General features: G+C 35.4%; 1 protein-coding gene across 3 annotated transcripts in view; it reads left to right on the forward strand.

Annotated features, from left to right (window-relative positions):
• The window catches only part of LOC149791752 (solute carrier family 23 member 2-like), a 59,312-nt gene that overhangs the window by 20,076 nt on the left and 12,927 nt on the right, over nucleotides 1–26,309 (forward strand). For all 3 annotated transcript variants that reach the window (XM_089970246.1, XM_089970248.1, XM_089970247.1), the window contains exons 5-8: nucleotides 4,685–4,805; nucleotides 13,674–13,830; nucleotides 18,004–18,257; nucleotides 20,638–20,911. In XM_089970246.1, the coding sequence (XP_089826372.1) occupies nucleotides 4,685–4,805; nucleotides 13,674–13,830; nucleotides 18,004–18,257; nucleotides 20,638–20,911 (806 nt within the window). The remainder of the gene's footprint in view (nucleotides 1–4,684; nucleotides 4,806–13,673; nucleotides 13,831–18,003; nucleotides 18,258–20,637; nucleotides 20,912–26,309) is intronic.

The raw sequence follows: 26,309 nt of genomic DNA on the forward strand, positions 1-26,309 counted from the left end.
AAGACTTATTATGATGTCTTGTTATTATTAAATGAATATGGTGCCAGTCTGATGTCCAATATGGCCACTACGGTAGAAAATATTGATATAGCTACTCCTCCTGAATGGATAATAATGTCAACATTGGGTTTAATTAAATATCATGCATGTTTGCAGCATGTTTGACAGACTTGACACATCATCTCAAGGTTAAAAAAAACCTCATTGGACCAAACTGTGTATTAAATTAACAGTTGTAGGTGGAATCATTACAGAGGTTGTATAAGCTTACACAATCAAAGTACATACAATTGCTGTTTATAAAATTATACATTAGAAGGCTGATGTATGAAATAAGATACTGCCATCCAGTCTTACCAGAAGACTTTTGACAATGTCAAATTGTTATTAAATGAATTTAATGCCAGTCTGATTTCTAACATAGATTCTTTGTAGAAAATATTTATATCACTACTCTCCTGAATGGATGGTCGTGTCAACGTGCCGACATTTTTGTCTGACCATGCTTCAGAAAGAAGGAGAAATGTTAAAATGTGGTGCTTATATAAGTTATGTTAACACTAAATACAAACTTCCATAAAAATTGGACCAGATGTTTTCAAAAATGAAACTAGACACAGCAAGCTTTGAGATTAAAAAATCATATTGCCCATACATTTGAATCTGATTGTAAATAGTAAGCCTTCAGGATATAAATTTACAGACATATTGATTGCATACTAACCACATAAAGCAAATATTGATGTATATGAGACTATTGGTATACGTAAGGATATCCAGACATAAATTAGACATTGCATGCATGACTATTTTATATAACCAATATCTACATATATATACTACATCTGTAATTAGTTGTGTTCCCATTCCATTCACTTAGAAGATTCTGGAATAAGTCTAAAGGTGAACCCCACCCCATATGGTGATTAGGCACTGGGTCCTAAAGCATGAATGCATGACATCAGAAAGAATGCCCTCCATATCAGAACTTGAGTGATAAACAAATTGAGTAATCTCAGAATAGACAGAGGATCTCAAACTTCACAGGATATCTGTCAAGCTTATTCAAATAATGGTTCAAACTTCACAGGAATATCTGTCAAGCTTATTCAAATAATATTTCAAACTTCACAGGAATATCTGTCAAGCTTATTCAAATAATATTTCAAACTTCACAGGAATATCTGTCAAGCTTATTCAAAAAATGGTTCAAACATCACAGGAATATCTGTCAAGCTTATTCAAATAATGGTTCAAACTTCACAGGAATATCTGTCAAGCTTATTCAAATAATGGTTCAAACTTCACAGGAATATCTGTCAAGCTTATTCAAATAATATTTCAAACTTCACAGGAATATGTCAAGCTTATTCAAATAATATTTCAAACTTTGTGCTCAAAGAATTTAAACAAACATCAGTTGATAATTTTTCATGGTCTTTTTATTTATATATTAATCTTGTTTTCTGATTTACTACAATTAATACAGAATGTGTAGTAGACATATGTATTTTAATAAGCTGGTATGGGATGATTATTTTGGGTAAAGCTTTATATTCAGTTGTTTCTTTTTACCCATTCATTAGCAGTTTTCATTCATCAGAGAATAATATCAAGTAACCAGACATTTGTGTTATGTATTATAATAACATTTTGTGCCACAGACATTTATCCTTCTAAGAAATGATTATCATTAGAAGCCCATGATCATTATTGACATCTAAAGCTGATGAAAATAAATCATAGTCATACACCGTCAAATAATTAATTCATTATGCTAAATCATTGAATGTTTTAATTACATTTAATTGCATAATAATGTATATTTTTCAGAGAGTTTGGGTCATTTTCTAATCAATTTTACATCAACTTTATTGTGTATTGCTCACTGTTGTTACATTTATAAAATACAATTTTAACAATCATCAGTATATTGTTTCATGCATCCCCAATGTTATTCCCAGCATGAGTACATCATCTGCTGATACTAAGAATGCCTTATTTTAATCATCTTTTTGAGCGTTTCATGTCAGATGATACTAAAAGTAAAATCCTCATTTTTATTGGACCTGCTAGGTTTGTAATATATGTAATATTGTGAAACTGATATCAGTAAGAGAAAAATGCTTTTCTCAGAGTCATTACCATTTTTATCACCACAGATGCAAGATCACTTTTGGAACTATTTTCTTTTTCCCATTTAGGAAATAATTCAGCCCTTTGTATGTTATTCAAACCTATATTTCCATCTTTAGGCCTATTTAATTTTCTCTCTCTCCCTCTCTGTCTGTCTGTCTCTCTCTCTCTCTCTCTCTCTCTCTCTCTCTTGATGAACAGATCTTGAAATCTGTCAAAACTGTAAATTAATGTAAGCAAGGAGGAGATGCCATAAAAAGTTTTAAACAATTTCCAAACAACAAGGAGTAGGTTTTCAGTGTCAAGTTTCAACATGAATCATGCAAATTCTCACTGAATGAATGGCCAAGGCCCATTTCTGTTTTTGATTCATTGTCGTCCATACATTATCTGTTACCTGTTATAATCTCTGACAAACAGCCTTTACAGAAATATTCTTGATTAAATATATTACTTAAATTGTTTGATTAGCAATTTTAATTCTCATTGCAAACATAATCATGTTGGAGAACAGTGGAGAAATTGGAGATAGATAAGTGTTGACTGCAAACTGAAATTAAGTGACGATCAAAATCTTGGCAGCGTCTGTCACTGAACTAGATTACAAGCTTATCAAGGTGAGAATTGTCACATGTGAATGCAGACATAAACAAATTAAGACCAAAATCATTATAGATAAATTCACAATCATTAAATTGTTTTGTCACTTGCTTGTCAGATAGGACATTTCTAAAGAACCTTCACAATAACAATTTTCACCGTATCAATACATGTAAGAAATGCATTATAAAAAATCAAAATGTCTTCATTTTCATAAAAAATTAATTAATTTGACAAAATACACAATTTGATTGTTTTTATTTGGAAAATTTGTACAAAGTCACTGTCTTAAATTATTGGAAAATTTCAGAACTTCTTTCCATTAATCACTTTGGCACAGAAAAGAAAAAATATCCTTTCAAAATCAATGACTTTTTTGCCTTCAAGGCTTCAACAATATATAATAAAAAGAAAATCTGTTTTTGAGTAGATATAAAGAAATATTTCACTTGTGAAGTACAATGTTTAAATATATATCACAAAAAGAAATATTTTACTCTTAAAGTACAATGTCAAAAATGTATATTAAAAAGAAAATCTATGTTTTTTGAGTAGGTATAAGGAAATATATTCTTATGTTACGTGTTTATGCTCAAATAAACAGTAACACATGAAAGAGTGATAACAACAAACTTTGAAAAATATAATGATTTATTTCCCTGAAAAAATACTGTAAAAATCAAAATAATATGAACTTACAGTTTTAAAAATTAAATCCAACAATAATCCAAGAATAATCCATGAATTAAATTTTAGAAGTCCTAATAATAAAATGTTCTAATGATTTCAAGTTTGAGTCCCAATGAAGAATCCAAACAGGGTGTCACTTCTAAGTTCTAACCAGTCACATATGCTGGGATGGAGCTAAGAAGTGTCAACAGCAAGATGGAAGACGATGATGTATGTTGTAACCTGTAGAGTTGAAGTCTACATTTCCTTGTACAAAAAAAGAAATATCACTCCGGTTTTGGAAATCTGAATAAACTTTTAAAAGAGCTCTCTTTGTTCAAGTATCTGATATGAGCACATATATTTTCCAGGAAAAAAGAACTAATCTTTTTGAATCCAAATAATTTTAAATAACTCCAAATGGCACAACAGTCACTCTCCAGTGTAATAGCCCAATTGTGTTTACTTCTCTAATAAGATTATTTAAAACTTGAATTTTACGCCCTGGATAAGGATGACGTGGTCATATTTACATTTATATAAAAATTCATGTAGCCCCTGTATGTCCTTGATAAGACCCAATCATTTTACCCATGTATGTCCTTGATAAGACCCAATTATTTTACTCTAAGAAATAAAATTAAAAAATTGTTTACATCTTAAATCACATAGTCCCATCATGACCTTGACAAAAACCAATAATTTTAAAATAAAAATAGAACTTATTTATCTCGTTGCTGCTAATTTTGAATCAAGGTCAGGATCTAGGTCAACACCTGGTGTTTACTAAAATGAACAGTCAAGGTTAAACTATGTCCAAAATAAAGTATAAGTTCCTAACAAACAGAACTACATTATTTTGACATATAATGAAATTTTAAAAAAAAATGATTTTAAAACTCACAAACAATTAGATATAACAAAATTAAATATACATAACAATATCACTCATTAAGTACATTGTTTCCACTCCTGACAATACAATTTTTCCACTTTGTTCATGAAATACTTCCTTTAAATCCACTCTAAAACCAGATATCTTCTCTGCCCCACACATACACACAAATATATATACACACACACACACACACACACACACACATATATATATATATATATATATATATATATATATATATATATATATATATATACACACACACACACACACACACACACACACACACACATAATTGTAATAATTCATAGATATGATACAAATGTGAAGATCTATTTTCAGGTACATTCAGTGTCATGTTTAAAACTCGTGTCTTTTCAGAACGGTTTCTCTTGTGTTTCTGTTTGCACTATATCTTCGAAATATCCAGGTTCCATTTTGTGGATGGTCATCTGAGAGGAGATGTCACACTGTCCGATACCCAATATTCAAGCTACTTCCGGTAATTATATTCATTCACTTTGTTTTTTCTGTTTTACTTAAAGCAATTCAAATGGTCTGTCTGTTGTTTTAAAACATCTTGATTTCTTTTAGATAAGGTCACAATGACCTATAAACAGTCTTGTGACCTTTATAAATATAAATTTTCATTGTTTTATTCTGCCTTAACCTATCATTAATATTTATGCTTAATATCATTTAACAATTTGACCATCATAATAATGGCTATGGGCGCAGTTTTTTATGTTTTGCATAAATAACTTAACTCAGTAGATCTATAAAGCAGTGATGTCCTTCTATGCACATTGCCCCCATATAACATTCATCTTACAATTGCAGACTATAATCTCCATTAACATCCATCCAATTCTGTCAACATCAGACACAAATTTTGAAAATTCGATATGCAAGTAAATATTTTGCAGATAAACTGTCTTTTAATAAACATCAGCATACACTCTTTTGTATAATTTGTTTCCCAGGAATCTGTCTTTCAGAATGATTTCCTTTTGGTTATCAAATTGTTGCCTTTAAGCAAGAATTTGATTTCAACACACATAACAGAACTGATCCAACAGTAAAAAGTTCACACTTGTATATGCCTTTCTCATTACTATGGTTACCTAAGTACAAATCATATACTACTATATATACTCCCTTATAGGTCAAGTCCAAATTTAGTCTGCACTGACCCAGATCTGACACCATATGATGTGCTTAAAGATCTGGGTCTATACATGTTTGTTAGAAGAAATCAGTGGAGTAAACAACATGGATCCTGACCTGCTGGCATGTTTTATGCAACAGCATATCAGGGTATGTGTTGTTTTCAGTTGGACTCGATGTAAATGCGAGTATATATGGCATGAATGACATTTAGGAATTGCTTCAAAGCATTTGCATAAAACACACAGTCATTATTATGAGATAGGGTCCATGTTCACTGTAAAAATTAGGATACTATAGTAGATAAATCATGTGATGAGACCACCAGTTAAATTGACAATAGTTTGGCTATTGGGCAGAGCAAAAGAAAAACAACGAACAACATGATTAATTCAAATTGCTACTTTATCATGACCTGACATGTACATCTACCCCCAAAATGTAGAAGCATGAGGCCACCTACGTTACTGCCAAATGAGGTCACCTACGTTACTGCCAAATAAAAGCAAAACAACACCATACCATGTAAACAACAAGAAGACACCATTGTCCGAGGGTCACCTATCTTAGTACTTCATAAAAACACCAGTGAGTATAAGGCCAATTCCTCAACTTCTCAAGTTTAAAAAAATGTGGGACATCACCAGCTGATCTCTTCTTACCAAAAAAACACAATGAAATATTACTATTACCTTAAATGGAATTCATAAAATACTATAATTGTGATAATTCAAAATCAAAACACTGAGTGTATTGAAATTCACTGTAAAAAAAAAATATTTGATGGAGCAAATCTACATTGTTATCAACTCAGCTGTTTGAAGAGATGTGATGTAGATATGACTTCAATGACTTTTGCATACCGCCGGTAAATGAAACAATCTTGGTATTAAGAGGCACTGTTTACAAGTTTGCAAGATTGGATGGGACTAAAGTGTAGTCAGATAAGGTTGTGACACAAAACATCATTAAAGAGAATATAAATGTTGTTGTATATTTCAAACATCAAGAAAGATGTACAGTAATACCTCGTGCATTCGTGTTTCTGGATTCGCGAATTCACGGATTCGTGAAATTTTCATTGGTACCCTCTACATACATGTTTTCTTTATTTTATTGAATTGTACCTTCGTTATATGACTTCTGTGACATATGAAGTTTACCTAGTTTACCTTCTGACAAAGACAAAGAAAACGTCAGTCATTAAGTTTACAGTCCCATTCGTTACTTGGCTTTACTTTACTGTGAGTGCAAAAGAAAACGGCAGCCAATGAATTAGTATAGGGGTAATATTAGTATACATGTACCGTACTGTAAATGCGCTAGTGTGGCAAATACCCATTAGGCGATACTGTGCTCTGTTTTTACGTCAACCATTTATTTCTCTTTTTAAGGGTAATGTATTAAGCTAACTTTTAAATGAAATTAAAGTGCTTTGGGAGCATGATTTGGGTCATATTTAGGTTTTAAACCCTAGAAATAAGCATTTATTAGCATTTTTAGTGACTCGTACCAAACATTCGCGATTCCTCCTGATCCGCGACTGGTTCTGGAACCTAACCTCGTGAATGTTTGAGGTATTACTGTACTGCAATGTTTCAGGAAAGATTCTAATCTACAGATTGCATTACATAGTGAAAATGCTGAGGTAAACGTCATCAATCCAGAGTCAGATTATCTAAAATGTCAAGAGAGGTTAAATGACGTATTTGAAAGTGACAAATACACAGATTTGCATTTGGTTAAATTTTATACGCAACTTAAAGATCTTCTCAACTCTGCCAGATCAATATACAACAGTTCATTAAAAATTAATTTATGGAAACAAATGAAGATTCAAAAGAATACAATCATAGTGACTCAGTGTATGAAGTAGCTCTTTTGAATAATTCTTTCAAATCCCGAAATTTCATGTCAATCTGAAATGATTCATATGTTTGAAAGGATTGAAAGAAAAATGTTTCTAGTTGTTGAATATAAGAGTATGAGTGGTAGAGGGATGTTTTGTTGGAGTGTTGATCACACCAAAAGACTCTCTGGGTACATTTATACTTTCTCAGATGGCTAACGGGTGACAAAGAACAGCATGTAAGAAACCTATACTATGATCCTGAATGTTCATTTGATTACACAAAAGAAATAGTTTGACCTTGACTGTTCATTTTAGTAAACACCAGGTGTTGACCTAGATCCTGACCTTGATTCAAAATTAGTAGTAACAAGATAAATAAGTTCTATTTTTATTTTAAAATTATTGGTTGTTGTCAGGGTCATGATGGGACTATGTGATTTAAGATGTAAACAATTTTTTTTAAATTTTATTTCTTAGAGTAAAATGATTGGGTCTTACCAAGGACATACGGGGGAAAAAACATTTAAACATTAAACATCAGAAAGTTGAATAACATATGCCTGACAGAAGAATGGTTAACTGAATAAATACCAATTGCATAAATATTTTAAAATGAACGTTTCTCTAATGAATGAACTGTGATACAAGGATGACTAGTGGTACACAGACATTGTTTTATGCAGGCATCTCAAACATATGATGGATACAAATACTTCTTGGTAATGATGGATGCATTTTCGAAATAAACATTGGCTGAAAACAAAATGGGTGAGATGATACATACGACACTTTCATAGTCATATTTAGGCAAAGAAATCTGAAAAGTTATTTGGATTGGGGAAGGGGTTTTATTTGGATTGGGGAAGGGGTTTTATAACTAAATGGTTTTCAGCACACTCATTCTAAAAATTATTGTGTCACTATTTGAAACTTTAAACAGAACCCTGAAGTCTATTATATGGAAACATTTCATATTACATGTAAATGGATCCAAGAAATGGGATGAAATTTCAACAAAACTGATCGAGGGATACAATAGCACTTATCACACTTCAATAGACAGGACTCAGATTGAAGCAATCATGGGGCAAATAAAAAACGGTCAAAAGTATGGATTAATTTGATCATTGGAAAATTCATATATCTGGAAGACCTAGATTCAAAATGACTGAAACAATCAGAATTTTAAAATAAAAAACCATATTTGCCAAAGGATAACTCCATAACTTCACAAAGAAATATAGGTGATCCTGTTGTTTACAAACTCAAAGCCATGAAAAGAGAGGTTATAGAGGACAATATGCTTTATCAGCAATAATTATCTCTGTGTGATAAACAGGATGACATGTACAAATTATCTCTGTGTGATAAACAGGATGACATGTACAAATTATCTCTGTGTGATAAACAGGGTGACATGTACAAATTATCTCTGTGTGATAAACAGGGTGACATGTACAAATTATCTCTGTGTGATAAACAGGATGACATGTACAAATTATCTCTGTGTGATAAACAGGATGACATGTACAAATTATCTCTGTGTGATAAACAGGATGACATGTACAAATTATCTCTGTGTGATAAACAGGATGACATGTACAAATTATCTCTGTGTGATAAACAGGATGACATGTACAAATTATCTCTGTGTGATAAACAGGATGACATGTACAAATTATCTCTGTGTGATAAACAGGGTGACATGTACAAATTGAAGGCATTTTGAATCAGCCTAGAGACAGCAGATGAAAGGTATGTGCTTGTGAAATGGAAGGAACATGACAAATTGTTTTACAGTTGGAAACTAGCTAAAAGTATTGTTCCATGAACATAGATGGTGGAATTGCAATGAAGCAGCATGAGTTTCTGAAGATAAAGAGTTTCTAGGCTGTGACAGTTGTTGTAAAACAGTGCATTAGAAATGAGGGAGTTGCATTAATTACACATTATGTGAATTTTTTTTTATCACAATACCTGATACCAAAAACAAACTACAGCCAAAAACATGGCAGTTAAACAAGATAATGGTAAATATGAAAAATGTGATAAGGAGTCTGCAATTTAGGCATTATCCTACCTGGATATTACACATCGCCACAAACAATATGAAACAAGGCTACATTCCAAACTACAAATTTGACTGGAACAATATTTCATAGCAGCAGAAAAACAAATAAAATTTAAAAGACTCTTGGTTGGTCTAAAGGACTGTGAACCAAATAAAGACAAGGGAAAACATATAGGTATTAATACAATCTTTAGGCTATTTAAACTGCTCACAAATTTTATACAAGGAAGGTACAGAAGCAAGTCAAACAATTACTCAGTCAGAAATACATTTGTGTCCTGGATGAAAGTTTTACATAAACAATTTGACAGGATCCATGAAACATTTGACCACAAATGTTACCATAACAGTTACCAAATTCAATTTATAGGAGAGGAATTTGTTCGTCACCAGTACATTTTTATGCAAATATAAAGAAAATCACTTTTTATTGAAATTGAGTAGTAATTGAAATTTAGCTGCTGAAATTACATGGATGAATTAGTTGTAACTATAGCTGTTGAGCTTTGTCTTGTCGTATATGCTGATGCAGGGTGGAAGTACTTGTCCAATCATGACAACAATGTTAAGTGTTTGGATGACCCTGTATAGAGACGGAATTATTGTGGAACCTAAGCTGATGGAGAAAACAGACAAGATCATGATGCAGCTGGAAACAACATGGTAAATGTCAAATTGCACATAGGAGATTCAGTGGTGTTATTAGAGTATGTTATTGGAGATGGTACTCTTATTACCGAATGACATGATTATCGAAAAGTGTAATATCCTTGGCCGCACCAACAGTTTAGAAAAATTAAGTACATAAAACTTGTTTGTACTGGGGTTAAACCCTAGCAGTCATAGGCAGATAAGCAAGGTAGGTATTTGAGAGGCTAAAATCTATCTGTAACAATACGATATAACAACGGCAGAGTACAAAAAAGATGACAAGGTGCCAGGTACAAATCAGGTAGAGAACGAGGATCATGATGAGAATATTTCTTTGAAATACTTCTCCTCTGATAGTGCTACTGTAATTTCTGTTAATAATTTTATAATAGTCTCTGATCAGATGACACATGGCAAGTTAGAAACTAAACACAAAATATAATTGACCACGAAAGAATGTATTTTGATGTACATATTTTACAAACCTTGTACCCTTCTAGTTGCTTTGCTCAAACTTATGATTAACAAACCTGCTTATGCCAAGACAAGTAAAAAATATGTTCAAAGAGTAATAAAAACAAATTGCCAAGCTCTCATGAATAACCAGGGTATCACTGCCATTGATTTTAGACAGTGCTGTAGCTGGTTCTTTTTTTGCGCCAACTCAAACAAATCAGCCATAGTTATGTCTTGCGTGATATGGACATTACAGTTGTTCATGCTATAACGGCTTAACCTTTCATCTAATGGCTGTGGGAGGTCGTGGGTTCAGTCTCCGGCCGAGTCATTCCAAAAACTTATAAAAATGGTACTAACAACTGCCTCACTTGGCACTCAGCATTAAGAGATTATTGTTAAGACTGGTTGGCCTGGTGTCAGGATAATGTGACCAGGTGGGACATCATGCTACATGTCTGCGGCATGATGCCCCAGTGCTAGACATCACTATAAACTGCCACACTGCATGAAAACAGAGATACATCTGAAAAATTAGTTATTAATGTGATACTCAGTTATATATGCAAACTATTATATATATGCAAAATATTTTGATGGAAGCAAGACATCATCCATCAGCTTTTGTTTTCAAAATCTAAAGATTATACAATTGACCTGATTTAGTTACTATTTACATAATTTCTAATCTATATGAAGGGGCCCTGAGTGGCTGAGTGGTCTAAAGCGTTCTCCGTTAAGGGTCACTGATATCTCACCTCTGTCTGTGTGGGTTTTGGTCCCGGATTCGGCTAATGTGGGTATGTGAGAAAGCGTGCCAGTAGCTTCTTGTGGGTCGGTGGTTCTTACCGGGGTTTTCTTGGGTTCTTCCTCCACCATTAATGCTGGCCGCCATGTGTAGCCAACAACAACAACAACTAATCTATATAAAGATTATTTTTCTCTTAATGTTTTTTCATTATATATAAATCAGTGCTGATTTCATTTCTCACCCTATCAGTGTATGTGCTTGTAGAAAACATTTATATCTTTCTGCCTGTATTGCAGTATCTCTGTGTATCTTAATGTATCACTTATCATTGTTTGTTTTTGACAAATACTGCCTACCTGTCTCTGTATTCTGTATGAGAATATCACCCTTTATCCCAGTTTTTATGATGTTGACGTCATCATTAAGCCATCAAGCTGAGGATTTTCAATTACATATATATGACACATTGCTGAAACCTCTTCACCTGACCTTGATGAAAAGACCCAGACAAATGAATGAGATAACAGACCTGAGACAAGAAAAGCAGAGATCACAATTTTACAAGATTCATATTGTGCAAAAATCACACTGGTTGATTCACATAACACTTTGCCATCCTTCAGCAACTGGGGCCCAGAGTGGCCAAGTGGTCTAAAGCACTCTCCGTTATGGATCACTGCCATCTCACCTCTGTCTGCGTGGGCTCGAGTCCTGGATTCGGCCAATGTGGATATGTGAGAAAACTTGCCAGTAGCTTCTCATGGGTCAGTGGTTCTTCCTGGGGTTTCCCTGGTTCTTACTCCACCATTAATACTGGCCGCCATGCATAGCCTATCGTGTGCTAAAAAATGGCATTAAACCCCACAACAACAACAACCTTCAGTGACCTGCCCTTGCTGTTTGCCAAAAAAAACAACACATTCTCACATGTTCTTGATGGTTCCTGAGTGTGTTTCCCCAAACATCTCAAATAAGTGATTTAAAAAAGCATCAGAACTGTGAAGTCTTTCTTGGCATATTGTGACATCTTTATTTTTGTCTATTCCCACCCCAGTAGTTGTGAAGGTTCTCAACCCTAAAATGAAGTTCTTGACATTTCTCTAAGATTCTTGGTGCAAGAGCAAGAAGAACGACAAAGAACTTTCCACTTGGGTTCAGTTCTCGTGGGTCGGTGGTTCTTTCTTGGGGTTTTCCCGGGTTCTTCCTCCATCACTAATAGTGGCCGCCATGTAAAGCCTATCGTGTGCTGAATAATGGTGTTAAACCCAACAACAACAACAACAACAACAACAACTTGGGTTCAAAAACTTTTTCTCCTGTCTTGCCAAAAAACACCATTTGATAGTGAACACACCTGCACTCAGACAATCCACTTGCAGCGGATGGTGACTTTGCACAGTACTTTTGCAAAGTTTTAGGCTTTACCATGTCATGCAAGAAATACCGTTAGGTGTATATTTCATAGTGATGTGGGAGACGTATTTATCTTCATGACAAGTTTTAAAAAACATTCTCGGACAAAACCTAATCAAGAAGTTATGTATAATGGTTTTTATAGTACATGTATATCTAAAACTCTATTGTAGTTTGTAAATAACCCACATGTAGATTGTTTGGCTGATTTTTTAGGCCCGGTTGTACCGCTGATAAGAACATAACACTTGTAAAGAAGTTTTTAATATAAAAAACGTTGAAAGGAAAGTTGTGTTAGTCCGCTTGAACAAGTCCTGTCTTGTATACATACACTGTATATAAATTAGATTTGTTTCTGACAGTGTTGTCATGCGCTCCTAATGCATTTCAAAATATTTCTCTTGAAGCATATGCATATATATATATATATATATATATATATATATATATATATATATATATATATATATATATATATATATATTGATTGATGTCCTGTTTTAGGATAAAGTCATACCCTAATGTCCATATTTTCATGTATAACTTGGTTTTGCAAACATTGATGTTTAAAGGCAAATTAGCATTGTTGCTAATCTTATATGCCAATCAGCAGGGTACAAGAATATCAAACAATATTATTTTACTCCATGTTGTGTACCTGTGCAGGTATGCATTATTTTTGTGTGTGCTTTTCTTTGTTTCATGTACTTTCTTGTTCAACGCATACCAGTCATTATTTATCATTATCTTCAGGGTGAAATTCACTACTAGGTATCTACCCAACACATAGGCGGCACTTTTAAATTTGGATGGTCAATCACATTCAAACTTGTCTTCATTGGGAGTGAAGAGATGAAGAATAGACCTGATTTTTTTAAAATGCAGATCTCATAAATGTTGGCCATTTCACTTTTTTGAATTATATTTAATACTTAAGTTTTTGTTTTGCGTAAATAGTGTTGAAGATTACTGATGCAAATTTTCTAATGTTGCTGTATAATTACGTCAGGTTATTCTGGCTGTCCTTATAGCCTGGGGGGTAGCAGGGATTCTAACTGCTACAAATACCCTGTCTCCAGATCCTAAAAGTGTTAATTACTTTGCTCGGACAGACGCACGAACAGGCGCAATTAGCAGAGCCAGCTGGTTTTTCTTCCCCTATCCATGTAAGTGAGATATTATTGTTACTTTATGAAAATCATTTTTAAGCATTATAAAGACCATAGATAATGGTGACTGTAGTACACAGCATTATCCTTGTAAATTAGAAGAAAATAAAATTATTATGCCGCATACAGAATTAATGTTTTGTGCAATGTTTCTAACTAATAGGGTTACACCTTCCTCCATAGTTGGGAGCTAAGTAAAAATGTACTGCCTATCCAGGGCCTGGTTATAGCACACTAAGCAGCTGCTTAGGGCACCTGCCCAACAGGGGCACCAGAAAAAAAATCTAATTAATTGTTGATGATAAAACTGAATGAATTATATATCACAATTTCAGTCTATATGTAAGAGTCTTTTGATTTATAACGATGGCAATACTGTTTTTTCCCCACCTTTTTAGCCTTAAATATTGGGGGTTTTGTATTGTTTTTTTAGTTTCACATTGTGTAGGAAAGGGGGGTGCCATAATATTTTCAGTGCTTAGGGCCCTGTGCCTATCTCTGCATTGCTGCAACTGTAGGATGGAGAAAAAGAATCGTAAGATTTGGAGATGCTTGGTTGCATGCTGGTTTGCATGCATAGTTGCTGGTTAATTTGTTGGTGTTCTAAGACCTTGTGCATGACAAAACATTTATAATTCTTGTCGAGGTACCAGTATGCATTTTTATGATGTGCTTGTGAGGGGAAGATTTTGAATCATGATGATGCATTTCTTTTTTTAACAGAAAAAATATTTCTGGTTTTAAACATACAGCAAGATGTCTGGTCAGAGTTACTCCCCTTCTGTGTGCAGACAATTATGAGTTTACACTTCCCAGTTTACGTTCTAACCCTTTTTTTTTACACATTCAGGTCAATTTACTGAATTCATTTCTCCATGCTTTGATACATGGGTCTGTAAACAGCTATATAGCTATCAAAACTGCTGGTACATCTATTTTTTAGAAATATAATAATTTGTTATCTTATAGTAAAATTGAAAAATATATTGAAATGATTAACCAGATTGTATGTTACAATGTACTAGTGAGCTATGATAATCTTAAGAAACACGTAACTTAAGTTTTGGAAGACAGTAAGAATTTTCTCTCTTCCTTTGACTTTTCCAGTTTTCCTGAATATCTTCTATGCTATATCTTATGCATCAGCACGAGGTGCCTCCATTTCTCTTGCAACCATCTCTTGGTGTATATTTAGATATATATGCAGTTTATATGTCGAAGCTTTTACCCCTTCACCAACATTTGGAGGCTGTATAATTATTTTGCCCATTCATTCGTGTGTTCGTTACTTTGTTATGTCAATATCTTTAAACTAATTTCACCGTCGCTCATTAAAATAGGTATGTTAATGTATCTTATAAATAGTAACTCAGTTACCTTAAAACTATGTCATTGTGACATAATTATCATGTTTGAGTTATTTTTTTCATTTACAGTCATTCGTTTGTTGCATGCTTAGTGTGTTGGATTTGTTTATTCAACATTTACGAAAATTATGTGTGGATGCAATATCTCAGCAAAACTATCTCAGCCATACTGAAACTAGGTTACTGACCTGATTTTCATACTTGAGTGAATTTTGTATTTCAGCCATTCATTATCTCACCAATACTTATAAAAAAATAGTATGTAAATGCATTTGGTCAAAAATAACTTGACCATACAGTTTGGTGAATTTTGTAAAACAACCAAAAATTGATATCAAAATAAGTGTCACTGCAACCTAACTTATATGCTGTAATGACTTTATATTTTCAGCTATTTGTTCCTTATGCCCTTCATTTGCTTGGAATCTATTTAACCTACATTCATCAACAATTTATTTTTGATGTGTCACACAAAGAATAATAAACGCGATACAAGAACTGTTTTACTGTAATCTAACTTTCATACTTGTGTGACTTGTAGATCTTTAGCTATTCATTTATTCACCCTCAATATACTGGACTCTGTTTCACCTACACTAACTAAAATCAGTATATGACTGCATCCATGTTACATCTAGGTCACCAAGACCTTATTTTCTGGCTTAAGTAACTGTTCTATTTTCAGTCATTTATCATGCCCTTAATATATTGGACCCATTTCACCTACACTAATTAAAATCAGCATATGGCTGCATCCTTGACCGTGTTACATCTAGGTCACCAAGACCTCATTTTCTGGCTTAAGTAACTGTTCTATTTTCAGTCGTTCATTATGCCCTTAATATATTGGAACCATTTCACCTACACTAATTAAAATCAGCATATGGCTGCATCCTTGACTGTGTTACATCTAGGTCACCAAGACCTCATTTTCTGGCTTAAGTAACTGTTCTATTTTCAGTCGTTCATTATGCCCTTAATATATTGGAACCATTTCACCTACACTAATTAAAATCAGCATATGGCTGCATCCTTGACCGTGTTACATCTAGGTCACCAAGACCTCATTTTCTGGCTTAAGTAACTGTTCTATTTTCAGTCGTTCATTATGCCCTTAATATATTGGAACCATTTCACCTACACTAATTAAAATCAGCATATGGCTGCATCCTTGACTGTGTTACATCTAGGTCACCAAGACCTCATTTTCTGGCTTAAGTAACTGTTCTATTTTCAGTCGTTCATTATGCCCTTAATATATTGGAACCATTTCACCTACACTAATTAAAATCAGCATATGGCTGCATCCTTGACTGTGTTACATCTAGGTCACCAAGACCTCATTTTCTGGCTTAAGTAACTGTTCTATTTTCAGTCATTCATTATGCCCTTAATATATTGGAACCATTTCACCTACACTAATTAAAATCAGCATATGGCTGCATCCTTGACCGTGTTACATCTAGGTCACCAAGACCTCATTTTCTGGCTTAAGTAACTGTTCTATTTTCAGTCGTTCATTATGCCCTTAATATATTGGACCCATTTCACCTACACTAATTAAAATCAGCATATGGCTGCATCCTTGACCGTGTAACTGAACCGTGTTACATCTAGGTCACCAAGACCTCATTTTCTGGCTTAAGTAACTGTTCTATTTTCAGTCGTTCATCATGCCCTTAAGATATTGGACCTACACTCATTACAATTGGACCATTTCAAAAGTAGTTTACACTAGCTTCAGTTCCATACTTGTGTTTTTACAGCTATTCATTCCTAAATCCCTAATAAAGTGGATCCCATTTCACCTTCTTGATACAAACTACATGGAACCATCTCAGAAAGAGTTACCCAACCTACCCAAAAGGTTGCCATGTCTTAATTTCCATGCTTGCAGGATTTTTATATTTCAGCTATCCATTCATCACACCCTCAAATATGTTAGATTCTATTTTGTCAAAATCCGTGAAAATTATCATTTGGATGCATCTAACTGAAAGTAGTTCGGCCATAGTAAACTGGGTTATTGTGACCTTAGTTTCATGCTTGAGTGACGTTTCTAATTTCAGCCATATAGTGTTTACATTTTCTGTGCCTTATACTAATAATATTTAAACTATTCAAATTTGTCTCAACCCTAAAATTATGAAACATTGTATATTTGTGAATCCTAGTGAGTACTATATTTCCTTAATACTTCCTTCTTCACATGCTTGCTTGGACTCACAACCAGTTCATAGCATTTCTAACAACAGACAGACCAGCCTGAATCAGATGCCGTCACTTTTGCAAGGCTCTTAACTCCCACTGCCATTCATCAATCATTCATACTAGTCAAGATTTTGTTGTTTACTCTGAATATGCACCTATTGGCAAGGGATTCAGATTCATGCTTATGTATAATCACCTTGTTTATTTTTGTTTTAGAAACTCAAAAGACAATACATGTAAAAAGTGAGAAGTATCGTAAATGTGCATGATTCACCATTTAGATAAATGTGCACCAAGACTCTTCCACTAATTCTTTCTTCTCACATTTGAATTGTGTCCAAAGAGTGCGTTCTAGAAAAATCTTCTGATGTACTTTAATTTTTAAGGCATGTAATTGTTATGCAAAAAGGAATTTATATGGTATTAGATTTTGTAAGGATAGATCGATTAAACATATTTAAAGGTTTAAGGGGTGGGGTGGAAATCAAATGTCTTTCCTTCTGGATTAAAGTATTCATATGTATTCCTGAAAACATTTTTAACTTCAGAAATCCTGTCTGCTTCTCGGTCAGTAGTTTCAGATTATTTGCAGGTCAATGGGGATTACCGACAGTCAGTCTAGCGAGCTTTATGGCTATGCTCGCTGCCACTCTTGCCTCTATAATTGAGTCCGTTGGGGATTATTATGCATGCGCTAGGATATCATGTGCACCTTCACCACCTGCACATGCCATAAACAGGGGAATCGCCATAGAGGGGTTCGGCAGTATCATTTCCGGTCTTGTAGGGTCTGGTGGTGCAACGACGTCATATAGCCAAAATGTGGGCGCCATAGGGTTCACGAAGGTAAGTCAGCACAAGTATTAGCATCCCAAACATTTTGAATGCTATGTTATATTCAGATGAATGCATGGTTTGGAAAGAAAGCAACATAAAAAAATGAAACAGTGGCAAGGGGCAGGAGTCATAACTTTTTCATGCAGCAAGATTGGACATCAGGCCCACATATCGTCCATCAGGATCAACACAGATTGGGGGTGGGGGCTGATTTATCTGACTAGGCCAATAGACCAAGACAGGTTAAAATGTGGTCCTGACTCCAGTGTGTGTCATCGGTCATCAGTTTTTATTTTAATAGTTTTACCAGTCTTGGCAGAGAGGAACTTAGCATGAGCAATTTTAAATTTACACAAATAATGATAACTCATCGTCAAATATAACCACTGTTACAGGAGACAGATTAATTTTTAGACAACTCATTGTCTGCAGAAGAGAATTTGAGTAAATTCGACAGAAAGTACTGTTGCCTTAAGGTCTTTAAGTTACTTTACGAATAATGTCGCTCATTCAGCCGTCAATTATAGCTATTTTTACAACAAAATAAATGTACCACATAATCTTTCATGACTTCTAAAATAAAAAGTGGATTAGTGTTATAACGAATTTGACAAAGAGCATCCTGGCATGAAGGCTTTTCAAGTTTCTACAAGGTTACTGAGTCATCTTCAAATATTACTGATAGTAGAACAACCTATAAATCACTTCTTTTTTTAAAAACGGTTAGCATCCTTTGGCCATCTGGGCATAAAACCTTCAGAATTGTTAAAAAAGACAATTTGAAAACTTTTACTGACATCTTCACAAAACCGCTGAACAAACTTTGATCAAATTTGTCAGAAAGCATTGTCACAGAAAGGTCTTTCAGATTTGAAAAAAATGATGCCAATAAGCTGTTGAGTAAGGTCAATTTGTTTAGAATAGAAAACAAAACATTGAATGACCTCTTTTCAAAATATGCTCAACAGAATTTGGCAAAATTTTACATTAAAAAAAAAACAAAACTAATCAAAACCCTTATTTCAAACTGATACAAATGATGTAAGTTCATTATCAAATATGGCCGCCTTTATTAAAAAATTATAACCTTTTTCAATGACTTATTCTTAAAACCTGCTAAACAAATTTGGGCCATGTTCAATGAAGAGCATTATCATATAAAATTCTTTCATATATTTATACAAAGGACATTTAATCCATTATCAAATGATACTGCTGTTACAAACATCGAGGGGACCCCGAGTGGCCGAGTGGTCTAAAGCGCTCTCCGTTACGGATCACTGCCAACTCACCTCTGTCTGTGTAGGTTCGAGTCTCAGATTAGGCCAATGTGGGTATGTGAGAAAGCTTGCCAGTAGCTTCTCGTGGGTCGGTGGTTCTTTCCGTGGTTTTCACGGGTTCTTCCTCCACCATTAATACTGGCTGCCATGTATAGCCTATCGTGTGCTGAAAAATGGCGTTAAACCCTACAACAACAACAACAAACATCGAGGAATCTTTAAGCAAACTTTCTCAAAATCAGTGGAACAGAACGTATCAACAGTTTACATAAAGAATCCTTAAATGAAAGCCTTTTTAATTTTGTACAAATGTGTAGATATCTCGTAGAGTTTGGCTACAGTTCTCTTAACAGAATTTTGCCACATCTGACAAATCACACACTGGCTTAAAGTCCTTTAGATTTTGTACAAAATAATGCAGCGCCTCTATCAGATGTTGACACCTTCTTTTGAAAAACCAAGTTTCAGAATTGGACCAAATTTTCCAAAGACTTAAGAACACAAAAGTGTTGCAGTTTTATACAAATAATGTGGATCCGCTATTACAAAATGGCATTCTCCCCCATAAGACCATTAAGTGACATCTGCATATAGGGTACTTAACAGAACTTTACCAATTTTTTAACAACATCATCTTCACAAAAAAATTATATCATTGTCACAAATAATATATCTATTTGAGAAACAATTAAACAAGCTTTTCTCAGAACCCATTCAACAAAATATGACAAGATTGGATAGTAAGGGGAAAGCATTTTTTCACAATGTCTTTCCTGTTTACGCATATGATGTCTATTCGACATCCAATATGACTGCCCGTACTAAGAAAAAAGAAAAATCTTTAAATGTCACAAACATCATTCTATGTGGACAACAACACCTGTACTTAGCGTACAGGTAAAAGTCAGATGAATGATCTTATGCCCAGCTGGGTCTATTATTATTATTATTATTAGCATCATCATTAGCATCATCATCATCATTATTATCATCATCATCATTAACATGATAATGATAATAATAACAATAGTAATGATAAAATTATTGTTATTATTGCTATTATTGTTATTATTATTATTATTATTGTGCTTTTTTTTGTTTCCATAAAGGTTGCAAGCCGGCGAGTTTTCCAAGCAGCTGGACTAATATTTCTTGTAAGTGGTCTAGTCGGAAAATTTGGTGCCATTTTAACTATGCTACCAGATCCAGTGCTGGGTGGTGTCATCTTGATCAGTTTTGGTATGGTGACATCAGTGGGACTTTCCACACTACAGTTTGTCGATCTTTCGTCTGGAAGAAACCTCTGTATCATAGGTTCGTCCATGCTGATTGGATTGATGGTGCCTAATTATATGGCACGGAATCCAGGTTGCATTAAAACTGGTAGGTAATTGTTTTAAGTCAGAAATAAGTGTCTTGCACATTACTATGTTCCTAGAATAAAGGAATGTGGCCGGGAACTATATATTCATTTACTGACGGAAATTTTGCTTTGATACAGATCATCAAATAAATTTATTATGTTTTAGGATTTTAAAGATTAATTATATAAACATACTTAATGATTAGAAAGAATGATTTAACACCATATTTGTAACCCCCATTAAATTTCACTAATACTTATCCTGCAATTAGATTTGCATCAGGTATTTTAAGAAAATATGCATACAATAATATGCTTTTATATTTCCTCGAAGATTGTAAATCAAATCAAAGAATTATATTTTTTTAAACTTGATTATACCAGGCTATAGATGTGAACTAGCTATTTGGACCACTCCACCCCACAAACGTTCCATAATCACCCCTATCTACCTCTCACACAATCAACCATACCCACCACCACCACTAACCCCTCCCTGATAATCTATGCCCTTGGGAACAGCGGAGATTCGCTGTGCCCAGCACCTGCAGTTTAGGTCATTTGGACCAGCAAGATCTCCTGGCACCACATTCTGCATGGCCATGCCTGGATGATCTGCAGAAGGCCAGGAGATAACATACTATCCAAGCCAAAGGCATGATTACACATGGCAGAGATGCATTTGTTGTTAGCTCAGGACAGGTAATAGTGTCATTATTCTTGCTGAGGGTACATTCTCCATCATTCTTAGTGTAAGTAACCACATACATGTTCTGCCATAGTCCCACAAACCAGTGTGATATGTTGGCTATTAGCCTTCAAGGCAGTACCAGTGACAACTTAAACTTGCCCCGCCTTATGGCTAAAAGTTTCTGCAACTGTCGGATAGTATGGGGCAGCGATGTTAGTAATACGGTTTTTGCTGGCATTACTAAAACAGCCTGGACCATATAGACTCACAGTATACTGGCACTGTTTTGAATCTCAAGGGTGATTGTGCATGCCAGCATATATTAACCAGTGATAGTCTTTAATCATCTAAGATGCGTATCAAGAGTTTCTGGATGATCCATTCACGTAGTCATGCAATTTCCTATATCACCATCCACAGGAGGAGTATCGTCTTCTGTTTTGCCAAGCCTTTCTGTCTCTAGCATAATTGGGTTATCAAACTCTGGAAGCATCGAAGGTCGCAAGTCCTTTGAAGTATCGCATTTTGACCCAAGATATCTCACTTTAAGAGGCTGTCAGTTGCCTGTGCCACTGCTTCTTTGAGCAGTTAATGAGAAAAGTATAACAAGTGCTGCGTCCTGTCAGGTTGGTTCTGAAAATGAGTACCTCTTCTCCAGTGGACCATCAGACTGAACATGCCAGTAAAAGGCATGAAGGTGATAGGCTTGCTCTTCTAGGATGGGGCAACGAGTGCTTCATTCAATCTTGATAGACATTTCTACAGTCCCCTCATTATCATAGTGTCTGTGACAATTGAGTGCATTCCAGGTCAGGTCTGTGCCCAGAGACAGCTGAGATACCAACAGTGGGAACACGCCATGAAAGCAATTGTTACAGAGTCTCTTAATGACATGGGGCATCCGTCACTTGGTGTTGGTACCTTTCACACCCAACCAGTGTCCGTGTACCCAATTGTGTGCATTTAGCACAAACTGCATGAACAGATGCAGCCCTTGTGCTACGAGCCTGAAACACTGATGTATCAATATCAGACATTCTCACAACAGTCTTTATCCAGTTTTGTATTGTGCCTTTTGCAACTTTTTATATAGAGATTGTGTGCTGGTGAATAAACGTTTTTCAGAATTTCACAAAACTTTAGTCTGTTGCAAATAACATTATAAATAAGCTGCAACATTGTAAATTGATACAACAATGCAAATAACATTATAAACAAGCTACAACATACATTTTTTCATATGGATAGGATTCAAAAACAAAGGACCAAAAATAAGTTTGTGCTTGTTTTTGATTGAAGTGAAAGGAAGACCACACTCTCCATTGAGCAGACAGAGGCTTTGGAAATTTGGGCGGAGGCATAACGATGATAATTTAAAAGATGGCCCAGGTGGCAGGTGTGATGAACATGTACATATATATTGTCATGTACATGCAGCTAAATATCCAATGTGACAGGTTCATGTATACTGCCTACTAACCTGCACAAGTGCAATGTGATCTTTGATAGCTTACAGCAACACTACTCCAAAAACGTCCTGAGCAACCACAGCTGCAGCAACAGCGTATTCAACTGCAAAATTCTGACCCTTATTCAACTCACCTATATTAGCCGCCATGCCATCCTTAGCATGTGAGTCATAACATAAAAGTACAACAATATTGTCCTTGACCTCCTCGAGCAGATGTCGTTGATAGCCTTCTATTAATGTAAAGTTGAAGACTTATTTCTGGACACACTAAGAGAAAACAGTATCATTGAAGCTGAGCGTTGAGCAGAAGCCTATGTATTTCTTAGAAGTGAACGCTTTTAGCAAGCTACTCATGTGAAAAGACCACGTCAGTGTTCTACTAATCTGTACACATCACAGCAGTACAGTTTGGTAGCTTCCTTTTTTGTATGCCACAAGCCACTCCTTAAACCTTGAGACAATAAACTTTATTATGTATTAGCTACTTAATGTTACACAGTCAATCAACCATATCCAGAGCTTCATAGAACTATGGCAGTAGGTGTAAGTGAAATAGATATGGATGAGATACTGTCTGATTAAGAAACGTGCAAACTCTCTGTCACCATTCACACAATTATGTTGTATATTGTGTCAAATCAATAATAGCATGGCAGCATGATCACCTGTCCGAGTTGGTGGCTTCTAACACAGCAAATGAATACATAGATGGATCATTTACCCATGTGCACCTTACAACAGTGAGTTAGGATGACTGCTTCGCTAGGATCATCTTTTCTCTGACTGTACACTATAGGGGTTAGTCACCTTCTGTTTTTAGATAGCCGTGAATATCTTGCGAGTGACTTGAAAAAAGATTCAGTCATCCATATCTCTTTGCCAAGAACATAAGCAGCCTTCTTTACTCATTGTACAGTGCAGTACTAGCACCAATTGCAGCTGGTATGATTATCTGTAGACACGTTGATTTTGAGAAAGATAACAAAAAATTACAAGCACAACTGATGATGGATGCACCAGAAAACCTACGATGGATGCGCAACACAGCTGACTACTCAAACCATAAGTGACAGGTTACCAGGGTTAAACATTTGGGCAGAGTTGCTGCTGGTTAAAGACTTAACAGGATGATGAAAAGAAGCCAGTCAAAGACAAAAGCAGAAACCAAATACACCTACTCCGCTCTGGCAGAGAAACAATTGATGATTCCAACTTGTGTTCTATGGATGTTTGTCTTTGGTAATTGGCCTTCTTTAAATTTCATCTGGTGCAGCAAAAAAACAGAAACAAAGCAGCGTGACAGGAAAAGACAGAAGAAGCCCACAGCATCTATTAGTCGTACACCTGACCCATTTTACGTGGAATAGTAATGCATGCAAACGTAAACTTCTTGAAATCCGTCAAGATGTATAAACCACCACATGCCAAGGATATCGCAAAACCTCGTTTACCATGGAGACATGCTAGGCAGCCTTACTTGAGGGATGGGGGTATAGGATGACTGCTGAAAAAGAATTATCAAGATCAAACCAGCCAAACTGGGTTGACTTGACTTCTAAGTCAGTGTGAATGTCATAAGCTCCATAGTGTGAGCCTCTGGATGCCATTATTTTTATACTATTCAAACAGGCATCATTTGTGATAATATCATTAAGTCTGTATAATGACCACAATTGCTTTCTTGATTGACTAGGCAATCGTCAACACAATAACAATAGTACTCACTGGTGCACCCTTTTTCCTCTTCATTGATTCCATGCTGAACATACCTGCAAAAACAAGGCAATGGAAGAACTCCAACATACACTGTAGACAGGTAGAGTATGTCCATAAGTGCAATGAGCATCTCAGTTATTTAAGTGAAAGGAATCTAGTGCTGCATTACCCATGTACAGGCAGGTGACTGGCAGAACAACTGGCCAAAGCCAGCTGACTTCCACACGACATCAAATGAGCATCATAAATACAAGCTGTTGCTCATGTCGGCTATATTGACTATAAATGTACAACCTTTCCCAATATCCCCTAGTTAGCAATACAAGAGCTTGTATGAAGGCACTGTTGGCAATTCTAGCATCCGTATGAACTTGCGGTGGTTGTGACAGCTCCCGTGCCATGCTTGTTTGTGCAGTTAGTATATCATGCCTTGTCTTGCACAAATGCAAGACATAAAATGGGACAAATGAAGGAGCTTTGAGCACACATACATGGAGTCACTGCGGTAGCACACCATGGGAAAGTTCCATGCGTTCGTGATATAATACACATCGTAAAGAGCTCACTCGCGAGTTTATGTGACCCAACCTCTTGTCCCTTACCATGCAAGCACTACCCCAAGTTCCGCAAAATTGCTTAACTGCAGTGCATGATCTCGGAATCCTTTGATTTCCCTGACTGCCAAGGTGCTGTAATGGTTTCCTGGAGTACCTCATCATGGTTGGCTTGGTATGTGCTGTCTAGTTGGAACACAAACTGCTAACTTACACTTTAATAGGGGATAGCATGTCAAACTGCTGGAACTACGGAACTCTCAAACGTAGTGAATACTAAGTTTGTGACAATACTATTACCCGTGAGGTTTCTGAAGTGTGTGGCAGTGATCAAGAAAGTGGCAGAAGCCACCATAGTCTGGCTATATGGTGCCAGGACATGTCTGTATGACTATACTGCAGCTATCTCCACATAAAATCCAGAGGCTGCAGATTGATGTTTCAGCTCTAATGAGATGCACCAGGGTGACCTTTTGATTCTTCTGCATGGCAGGATTGGGCAACACGTATGAGTAAACGCTGACTGTGGTTGATGTCACCAGCTGTTATACGAATGTTGAGCCTTTGCCCACAAGGAAGCTAGGCCTACACTCTGGCATGAACCTACAAGCGGGAATCGCTAAAGTAACCAAAACCACTGTTGATTTACACCAGCCATGAGTTTATGAGCCCCATGTTGCAATTCATGGCCAGGCACTGCTGGCATATGAGGCCAGGCAAAGCGGCAACCACCGTGCACATGACAATATGGACAGTACAATCACAAGATGTTGCTTTCCTATGTCCAGCTCGAGAGCTAGACTAGAAGCTCTCATGTTAACATTACAGCCCATAGCACTGGATTGGTTCAGTTGCTACAGGCAGTTATGGTGGCCCTAAACAATGAGGTAACGTGGCTTACAGTTAAACAAATTTCACATGTCATTCTTGCTACATCTGTGTAATTAAAACAACAAAACGTCTGCAGTGTCTGGGACATGGCCTGC

Source organism: Sinohyriopsis cumingii, chromosome 9 (genome assembly GCF_028554795.1).
Source record: "Sinohyriopsis cumingii isolate HCF-2022 chromosome 9, ASM2855479v2, whole genome shotgun sequence".
Classification (NCBI taxonomy): Eukaryota; Metazoa; Mollusca; class Bivalvia; order Unionida; family Unionidae; genus Sinohyriopsis; species Sinohyriopsis cumingii.